This window comes from Mustela nigripes, chromosome 3 (assembly GCF_022355385.1).
Source record: "Mustela nigripes isolate SB6536 chromosome 3, MUSNIG.SB6536, whole genome shotgun sequence".
Taxonomy (NCBI): Eukaryota; Metazoa; Chordata; class Mammalia; order Carnivora; family Mustelidae; genus Mustela; species Mustela nigripes.
In genome coordinates this window covers 121,608,806-121,618,535 of record NC_081559.1, presented here as the reverse complement: position 1 = coordinate 121,618,535, position 9,730 = coordinate 121,608,806, and the positions used below count along the sequence as shown (strand labels likewise).

Genomic DNA, 9,730 nt, shown 5'->3' with positions numbered 1-9,730 from the left:
GCCAAATTATACAATCCTGGAAAAAAAAATTTAAATATACATACTCTAGGTGCATATATTACTTTATAAATTGAATGTCAGATCAGCAAAATAGAAGGTAAATAAATTAACAAAACAAAATATTGTATCATTTAGGCTTTTAAATTTTTTATTTTAAGAAAATAAACAGCCAGGAATAATTTTGTTTTCCTGTGGAAAAATTATGATTACTCAAGATTTAAATTACTCAAAAATTAATTGCAGCAGGATAAATTGAGTTTTTGTATGGTCCAGGTCAACACATCTTTGCAGAACTATATAAGCTTACTGACTGCTAAATCTTTTACATTAACGGAGTTTAATTTTCACATTACCAGTTGTTTCTATGGCTTATATAATCACTGAAGAGGTTTTCAAAAATCATTTAAAATGACTGAAAAAGGGGCGCCTGGGTGGCTCAGTGGGTTAAATCCTCTGCCTTCGGCTCAAGTCATGATCCCAGGGTCCTGGGATTGAGCCCCACATCGGGCTCTCTGCTCAGCAGGGAGCCTGCTTCCCCCACCTGCCTGCCTCTCTGCCTACTTGTGATCTCTGTCTGTCAAATTTAAAAAAAAAAAAAAGGTATTAAAAAATTTTTAAAAATTTAAAAAATTTTTAAAGAAATGACTGAAAAACAAGTCTCCAGTAACAATGAAGTAAAGTATGTTAGAATTAAACACTTCTTCAAGAAAATGGTTAATGGCTTAATCATTACTGTCTACTCTTACCAGATGAGTTAAGAAAATGAATTCACGGGGCGCCTGGGTGGCTCAGTGGGTTAAGCCACTGCCTTCGGCTCAGGTCATGATCTCAGAGTCCTGGGATCGAGTCCCGCATCGGGCTCTCTGCTCGGCAGAGAGCCTGCTTCCCTCTCTCTCTCTCTGGCTGCCTCTCTGTCTACTTGTGATTTCTCTCTGTCAAATTAATAAATAAAATCTTTAAAAAAAAAAAAAAAAAAAGAAAAGAAAATGAATTCACTTGGAGTTTTCACTTCAGTTTTGCTAGTAAATATTGTACTACTTATTTACTGGGTTTAACCCTTAAGCTCATACCCCACATCTTAATAATCCAGAGTTGAAGACGTTCCACTTTGACACTGGATAGCAGAGCTTCCTTGAGGCTACTGATGAAGATGGGCCACCATGAGTAACTAACTGCTTTAACCTCTACTGAGCGGGCTTAGCAATCCATCCCATTCCAGGGGCACCTGAGTGACTCAGTCAAGGAAGTGTCTTGCCTTCAGCTCAGGTCATGATCTCAGGATCCTGGAATCAAGTCCATCTGGCTCCCTGCTCAGCCACGAGTATGCTTTTTCCTCTCCCTCTGTGATCTCTCTTGCTCTCATCCTCTCTCAAATAAATACCTTTAAAAAAAAAAAAACTATTAAAAAAAACAGTTAATCCCATTCCACCTGCACATTTATTCTGATTTGCAAGAACAGAAACACAAGACCTGGACAAAAAGATCATGAAAAAAATGAACAAGAGATACCCTAAAAGTTACCATCTTCCTCTGGCAGAAAACCAGGGAATTTGTTTCTTTAATTGAGAAAGAACTCAGACAGATTCAGTTCCCCTATGTAGCCCTTCCTTATTCCATTTTTTATTTCAATTTTAGATAAAAATAGAAGACAAGATGTCTTATCAAGACAAGATGATGAGAAATATGTATGTTTCAGTCCATTTTCTTCCAGAACTTTTACAACTCTGCTTTCTTGGAAGGAAATTCATGAACTGTAATACTTGAGGAGATTTTCATCTGTAGGTTTTAGGATTTTCTTATCTGCCATATTCACCACCCATCCAGGCGCAAGACCAAAGAAAATCTGCCTTGGATCCTTTCGAGTACTAAGCATTTTGAAGAGTTCATCTTTAGTGATATCAGGTAAAACATAGCCATACTTCTTGGCAAGTTCAAGTCTCGCCTCAGGAAATTTGGCAGGATCGGCCAGGTAACCACGATTCTTTGCATCAGTATAATACGGTACCAGTGCTTCCGGCGGAAGCATTCGTTTTGGAATGGGTTGTCCACGTAGAAAGAATGGAACAGGTTTGCACAGAATTTCTGAAAAAAAATTAAATAAAAAAGAGATACAAATAATGGCTATACACATATGATTTTATTTTTAATTATTGATTTCTGAATACTGCCAAGAACTTCATTCCAAGAACTTTTTTTTTTTATTAAATAGGTTTATCTTAAGTAAGCAAATTGATATACTTCATTTTCAAATATTTGCATCTTGAAAATCAAAGTTATCCCTGGGTTACCAACAATTACTGAATTTCTAAACACAGGTAACATCAAATGGAAGTCCCATATTTAGAAACAAAAAACTTTCTTATGACATACTGACTGAGGTATATTAGAAGAAATCACACCATTAACAGGAGGCCCTAAAACAGAAATCTGAGGTATCCAAACCACAAGTCAAAGAGCTGGGAATACTTTTAAAATCCTCAAGTAAAAGCTGGTAGGAGACAAAGAGGGAGAAGAAAGGGACTGCAGGACACCTTACCTAGACTTCTGGGGTCATAGAAAGCTGTAGTAACAACACCACCATTTTTTTCGATTGCAGCAATGGCTAATTCTGAAGCCAACTGTACTTCAATATTAACTTTTGCCGTAAAGGTGTCAGCACCCTGTAATAGGTCAAAGCAAAGTCTGTTTGTAGACAGCTTGGCTAAAAGTAAGCATGGCACGCTTCCTTTTTACACTGCATTTTCTCCTCCAAAATGCTTATAATGCAACAGTAAATACCTCTGCATTAAGGTCCTACCAAACAACATGCAGTTGTTTTTTTTTTAATATGTTTTTAAGCCACTTTGTTTTGCCAATTTTCATCCTCCATAAGCAGGGATGACTACATTTTCATCTTATCTATTTAGCAAATAGCAATATAAGCATCCATCCCCAGCACTTCATTAATAGTAGACTATTTAATCCTCCTAACAACCTAATGATGAAATTATTGCTAGGCCAACTTCATAGATGGGAACACCAAAGCACAGAAAGGTTAAGTAACTTGTCAAGATCACACAGCTAGGATTTTTTTTTTTTTTAAAGTTTTATTTATTTCTTTTAGAGAGAGAGAGAGATAAAAAGAGTGAGTCTTAAGTAGACTCTGTACTGGGCACCAAGCCCCACATGAGGCTCAATCCCAAGACCCTAAGACCAGGACCGGAGCCAAAACCATGAGTCAGAAGGCAAAACCAACCCAGGCGCCCCTCACACAGTTAGGATTCTAACACAGGGGTCTAGTCACAGCACCTGTGTTCTTAAACACAACATTCTGCCATACTGAAATGAAAAAAAACCTACCTTCCTCATCCTTTAGTTAGCAAAAGACCAAGAGATTATTAGGGGACAAGTGGGCTGGAATCTTCTGAAGAACAAAACCTTTGACAACAGGGGCACCTGGTAGGCTCAGTCAGTACAGCATATGACTCTTGATCTTGGGGTTGTAAATTCGAGTCCCATTTTGGGTATAGGGATTACTTAAAAATAAAATGTTGAAAAAAAATCTGACAACAGGGGCGCCTGGGTGGCTCAGTGGATTAAAGCCTCTGCCTTCGGGCTCAGGCCATGGTCCTGGGGTCCTGGGATCAAGCCCCACATCAGGCTCTCTGCACTGCGGGGAGCCTGCTTCCTCCTCTCTCTCTGCCTGCCTCTCTGCCTATTTGTGGTCTCTCTCTGTCAAATAAATAAATAAAATCTTTAAAAAATAAAAAAATTTTAAAAAAAAATCTGACAACAGTATCTGACGTTGGAGGGATCAGCCCACTCTAGGAAAAAAGGCATAAGAATACAACAGAGATTCACTTTACATTTGCTATTGATTTTATTACAGACTCTAAAGGACTCTAAAAGAGTCTACTTTTCCCTAGTACAGTCAATACTAAAATATATAGAACTGAACTTTCCAAAATTCTGTTTTTAGTCACTTTTATTACGATGCACCACATTTTACTCTAATTTCAAAACAGATTCTAATTAAAAGATGCTGGTATTATCACTCTTTTTGTGATGATAGAATTTTTCTGCTATTGTGGTGGTTGAAACAAGCTCGCTCCCAATCAAGTTCCTTTTATTAATTATGAAGTTTTCATGTATTTCAAAAATATTCCATCAGTGCTAAGACACATTTTCTCACATTTTTTTCCATCCATGATACTGGCCTGCATTTTCAGAATCAATGGCCCCTTTGACTCAATAAAATAAGGTCTTGTCATATTATTCGTGAATTTTAATAACTACTCTAAATTGCCCAACTATTTCCCTATTCTTGGGCATTAGAGTTAGTTCCAGCATTTTCAGTATTATAAATAGCATTTTTAGGAATGTCTTTTTATTAGTTAGATTTCTTTTACTATTCCTTGAAAACATATGTTCTGAAGTTGGTAATTTTGTGCTGAAAGAGTAAAACAGTCTTATTACCCATTACTTATTGGAAATCAAATCCAGAAAAGGTCAACCAATTTACAGAGCTACCAATGATATGTAACTAACTGTACTTACTCAATTGTTGCCCTGGTATAGTTTTCAGGATTATTTTCCTTATTTAATATAGACACATGCCTGAAAACTGTTGGAATGTAGCATTTATTGGCTAACAAAGTCAAAGATTTTTCCTTATTAATTTACATGTGTATTCCCTTATATAGCCAGAATAGAATACTGAGACTTGAGTATTTTGTATTCTCTTTTCAAATCATTTTATTTGGAAAACTTTTATCCATGAAGGTTCACTTTTTCAAAAGGACTCTAAAAGGTTTTTCCATAAGCACATGCTTCCCTCTAGTGGACACGACATTACTTACATAACTGTATTACTGACTTAGAAAAAACAAAAGTATTAATGAACAAGTTAAATTGTTGATGAAACTCTTGGCTAATTTCTATAAATAGAAAACTTTGTTGCAACTGGAACTGGATTTGATTCATTCCTTTTCTCCATAACTAATTATCATGATCCAGTATTTCCAATAGTGAAAATATAGCAATGAACCAAAGTACTTGTCCTCAAAGAACTTACATTACAGTGAAGGAGGGAATGAAAACATAAATGCCCTACTTGATAATAAAGGTCAGGTATTCATATATTCAAAGAAAAGTACTTTGGGCAAGGTAAAGCAGACAAAAGTATGACTGTTGTGGGGGGTGGAGGGCGGTGGTGAGAATTCTTTTACAAAAGGATGTCAAAAAAGATCTTCCTGATAGGGCACTTAACAGAGAACCAAAGGGACTGAGGGAGCAAGCTGAAAAGATACATGATAAAGAACCCCAGAAACAGAGTACAAAGGACCCTCAGTACAGCATGCCAACTTCCTCAAAATACAATCACTACGGGGCACCTCGGTGGCTCAGTGGTTTAAGTCTCTGCCTTTGGCTCAGGTCACGATCTTAGGGTACTGGGATCGAGCCCCACATCGGGCTTTCCACTCAGCGGGGAGCCTGCTTCCCCCTCTCTCTGCCTGCTTGTGATCTCTCTCTGTCAAATAAATGAATAAAATCTTTAAAAAAAAATACAATCACTACTATGTAATGGTGATATGACAACTCAAAAGAAAAAAATTTAAAAAGCAGAGTACTGATTATATGAAATTCAGATAAAGCCTTCTATTAACACTAAAAAATCTAGCCCAGACTTACCTCCTCTACCAGCTGGACACCATAATCCCGTTTAAGTGGCTGGACAGTCACACCTCTCCCATTGACAAGCTGAGTTAAGTCAATAGGCTGAGTAGGATCCACTCGACCCAAATCAATTAGATATTGCAATCTATTGAGACTCAAAGGCTGATACTGGCGTCTGAAGCTACAAAACAAAGTAACAATTGGAAAACTCAGTCAAGCTTATCTTCCTATAATTTCTTCAAATCAACTCAAAGCTTTGTCCTGTATTTTCCTCCATCAATTTAGATGACTTAACAAAATAAAACCCTCCTGGGACACCTGGGTAGCTCAGTGGGTTAGGGTCTTTGCCTTCGGCTTAGGTCATGATCCCGGGGTCGAGGATTGAGCCCCATGTCAGGCTCTCTGTGGGGAGCCTGCTTCCCCCTCCAGCCTGCCTCTCTGCCTACTTGTGATCTCTTTCTCTGTCAAATAAATAAAATCTTAAAATAAAATAAAATAAAACCCTCCTGAGTACAACAGAAATATAATATTGCTTCATTTTTGCTAGTGAAACAAAACTAGTATTTTTATTTCACTAAAATAACTTGCCACTCTAAGCATTTACTTCACTCATTTAAACAAATTTGTCAAAAATGTAACCCTTTATTCAAATGATGCATTAATGGAGCTTAAAGTAACAAGAGTAGTTTTCCTTTACTGAGTGACTAAAATTTTCCAAATTTTTATAAATATTGTTGCTCAGCCTCTAACCAACCACAGAAGCAGGCATTCCTATCTCCATTTGCAGGTCTGAGTACAAAGTCTGTGCTTTTTTTCCTACTAATCCAGCTGAAATTTCATTACCAAAAATGTTTCAGAGAAACAGCAACAAAAGTTTGTTTCAAAGTGAATTCAAATTTCTACCAAGCTATTTTTTTGTTTTGTTTTGTTTTGGTGACTGTCAGTGAAAATTAGGGATTTTTACTTTAAAAAACAAAGCAATCTCACCTATGACCTTCATTAAACCCATATTTTGGGATTCGAAGGTAAAATGGAGTCTGGCCTCCTTCAAAACCCAGTCTGGGCCGTGTTCCTCTCTGACGCTCTCCTTTATGGCCTCGACCACATTTTCTACCTCTTCTCTGACCTCTTCGTCTTCTTTCCTAGGAGGACAGAAGAGAGTTTTGTATGATCTGCAGCTGCATTTTTAAATTGTATTTTATCTTTTCACCAGATATTTTTTTGTGATGCCATTCATTTATTCAATCAATCAGTACTGGCTAACACTACTATGTGTCAAGCACTGTTCTCGTTTCTCTAACCCCCAAACACTCTTAAGTTAGCATCGTTGCCTCTAAAGAGGTAGTGAATTCTTGTAACCAAAGTCCAAGCTGTGTTTCAAAGGCAAAGTCCCAAGGAGGAGATGGACGTAAGAATTCTGTGATAGACTGCAACTGAAAAAAATCCTAGAATCAAACATCCCCAACAAACAAGGTTTATTCCGTATTCCAAAACATTTATTTTGGAATTGTAAATACATTAGCGTTATGCATGTATATTACTGAAACATTAATTTGTACAGAAAATATTTTTCTAAAATTAACTTTCTCTCACTTCCTGAAAACAAGGAACTGATTCCTTAAAAACGACAGTATATCCCCGTGCCTGGCTCGTCAATGGGCCAGGCAAGCGACCCCTGATCTCAAGGTTGTAAATTAAAGCCCCACATCGGATACAGAGATTACTTAAAAATAAAAGCTTTCAAAAATTAGATAAATAAAAGGCAGTATGTCAACAGCTTTTCTATGTATATCCAGTGATTTGCAGAGGCATTTACCCTAGTCAGTTAAAATCTTTCCCACGAAAATAAAGATACTAAGAACATACTTCATTTTAAATTCAATTTTCACTGAGACTATCATTTTGTAGTTTCTGTGACTTCACTCCTCCGCCCTAATTAACGTAATTATGGTTTAAAATATAAAACTTACTAAGAATTGGGGCCATATGGGAAGACTCTCCTCTATGCAGTTAAGGAGAACAAGGGCTCGGCAACTCTAGTTCATCCCAACACCCTTTTGGAAAAAAGAGCCCCCGAAAACGACGGGGAGGGAATGGCCGCTTCCATCGTCCCAGCCCCCAGCGATTCCCCGCACCGCCACCAGCTAGTTACCGGTTTCCTGGAGCCCGGATTCGGCTTTAGGTTGGCTAAGCTCACACGGGGCAGAGCCCGGAGCAGGTCCAGGGCCCGAGCCCCTGCGCCCTGCACCCTACCAGCCATTAGCAGCAGGGCCAAGCCCCTGCAAGGTCGCGGGGGTGGTCTCAGAGCCCACGTGGTCTCCCGGAGCTCCTTTACGGCCGCAGCACCGCCCCTGTCGTACCGCAGGAATTGCTGAACTTTCTGTCGCACGCCGCGCCAGTGTCCCGGAGTAATTGGATAGCTTCGGAGGTTACGCAACATTGTTGTCTCAGTGTTCCTCGGCGTTTCTAGTGTTTAGTTCACTGGTGGTGTGAGCATAGTTGCAGATCGTGCGTTGGCCCCGTCTCTGAACGTACGTTTTCTCCCGCTTCGTAAATGCACGCATTGAAAACGCTGTGCGGTAGGGAATCTTTGAGTCCGTGTTTGGCCTGGAATATTTTGTCCTGGGGTCTTGTAGTCCTTATGAGGCAGTGTGTTTTCTGAGCTCCACGTAGAGCCTGGAATAAAATAACGTGAGCGCTAAACCATTAGTTTTGAACTTCGTTTTAATTACGCGCTATGAGATACGAAAATAATACCCAAGATCCAGTTTTTTTAAATGCCTGGCAGGGGCGCCTGGGTGGCTCTGTAGGTTGAGCATCGGACTGGTGGTTTTGGCTCAGGTCACGGTCTCCCGGTCCTGGGATGAGCACCGCCCCGCCCCACCCTGGGCTCCTGCTCAGCCAGGTGTCTGCTTAGTTTTTTTCCTTCCCTCCTGCCTCTCCTCCCGCTGGAGCGCGTTCGCGCGCGCGCTCGCTCTCTCTGGAGTAAGTAAATCTTTAAAAAATAAAATAAAATGCCAACCTGTGAATAAGACTTAAACTGTACATTCTTTTCCCTGTTTACCTACAGATATTGCCTTGGCGGAAACACTGAGATAACTAACTTCACTTATTATTTAAAATGTTAGGAGCCATATGGGCGCTGTGCGTCAAATGCGTTGAGTCAGCCTGATTAGATTTCTCTGAACCAGTCCTAGAGGTAGATGTTTGTATTTTTTACACTCGGGGAAGGTAAGGCTCGGCAAAGTCAAGTAGTTGGACCAAGATCTGACAACAAACCGCAGAGCCAGGATTCACTTGCACTGCCTCCTTACAAAGTAGTAGGTTTTTGTTTTTTTTTTAATATAAAATTGCAGCCCAAAACACATACCATTATTTTCACTCAAAAAATAATCAGCTTCCCTATTTTTGTTTTAAGGGAGTATAATACAGAAGACCATGTTCCTTTTTTATTCTTTTTACATTTCACTGTCTTAATGTGGAGTTGTTCTTCTGTTAGTGATAACGAATAGTGAAGGTGAGAAATAAACGTTTGGAGGAGAAGTACTATGTTTGACTAAACCTTTTTGAAGTTATTTGAAATGAAGTGTAAAAAAAAAAGGTGCATTTATTTCTTTAAGCAATATTTATGAGCAAGTCACTAACTTGTTCCTAAGAAATATACATAGATGAAGTCAAATAGGATCTTGCTCCCAAATTTAGGAGAGGAAACTTAACAAAATTGAGTATTTTTTTTTTTTTAAGATTTTGTTTCTGAGTAATCTCTACACCCAACATGGGGCTTGAATCCACAACCCTGAGATCAAGAGTTGCTGACTCCACCAACCAAGCCAGCCAGGTGCCCCCAAATTGAGTATTTTTTAAAAGGTAAAAGAGTGCCTGGGTGGCTCAGTTGGTGAAAACTCTTCCTTCCATTCAGGTCATGACCCTGGGGTCCTGGGATTGAGACCCAGGTCCAGCTCCCAGCTCAGCAGGTAGTCTACTCCCTCTCCCTCTGCCCCTTCCCCACTTCCCCACTCGTTCTCTCTCTTTCTTTCTCACCCCCCCCCAAAAAATCTTTCTTATAAAAATGAAA

The 9,730-nt window shown here is 39.1% G+C and overlaps 1 protein-coding gene across 1 annotated transcript; it reads right to left on the bottom strand.

The window, feature by feature from the left end:
* Nucleotides 1-1,506: 1,506 nt before the first annotated feature.
* MRPL15 (mitochondrial ribosomal protein L15) lies at nucleotides 1,507-8,110 on the bottom strand. Its single transcript, XM_059394587.1, has 5 exons — nucleotides 7,808-8,110; nucleotides 6,643-6,797; nucleotides 5,671-5,836; nucleotides 2,537-2,660; nucleotides 1,507-2,082 (listed from the first exon to the last, which is right to left on the bottom strand). The coding sequence occupies exons 1-5, from the start codon at nucleotides 8,093-8,095 to the stop codon at nucleotides 1,745-1,747; spliced, it is 1,071 nt and encodes a 356-aa protein (XP_059250570.1). The 5' UTR covers nucleotides 8,096-8,110; the 3' UTR covers nucleotides 1,507-1,744.
* Between the last annotated feature and the right edge of the window lie 1,620 nt (nucleotides 8,111-9,730).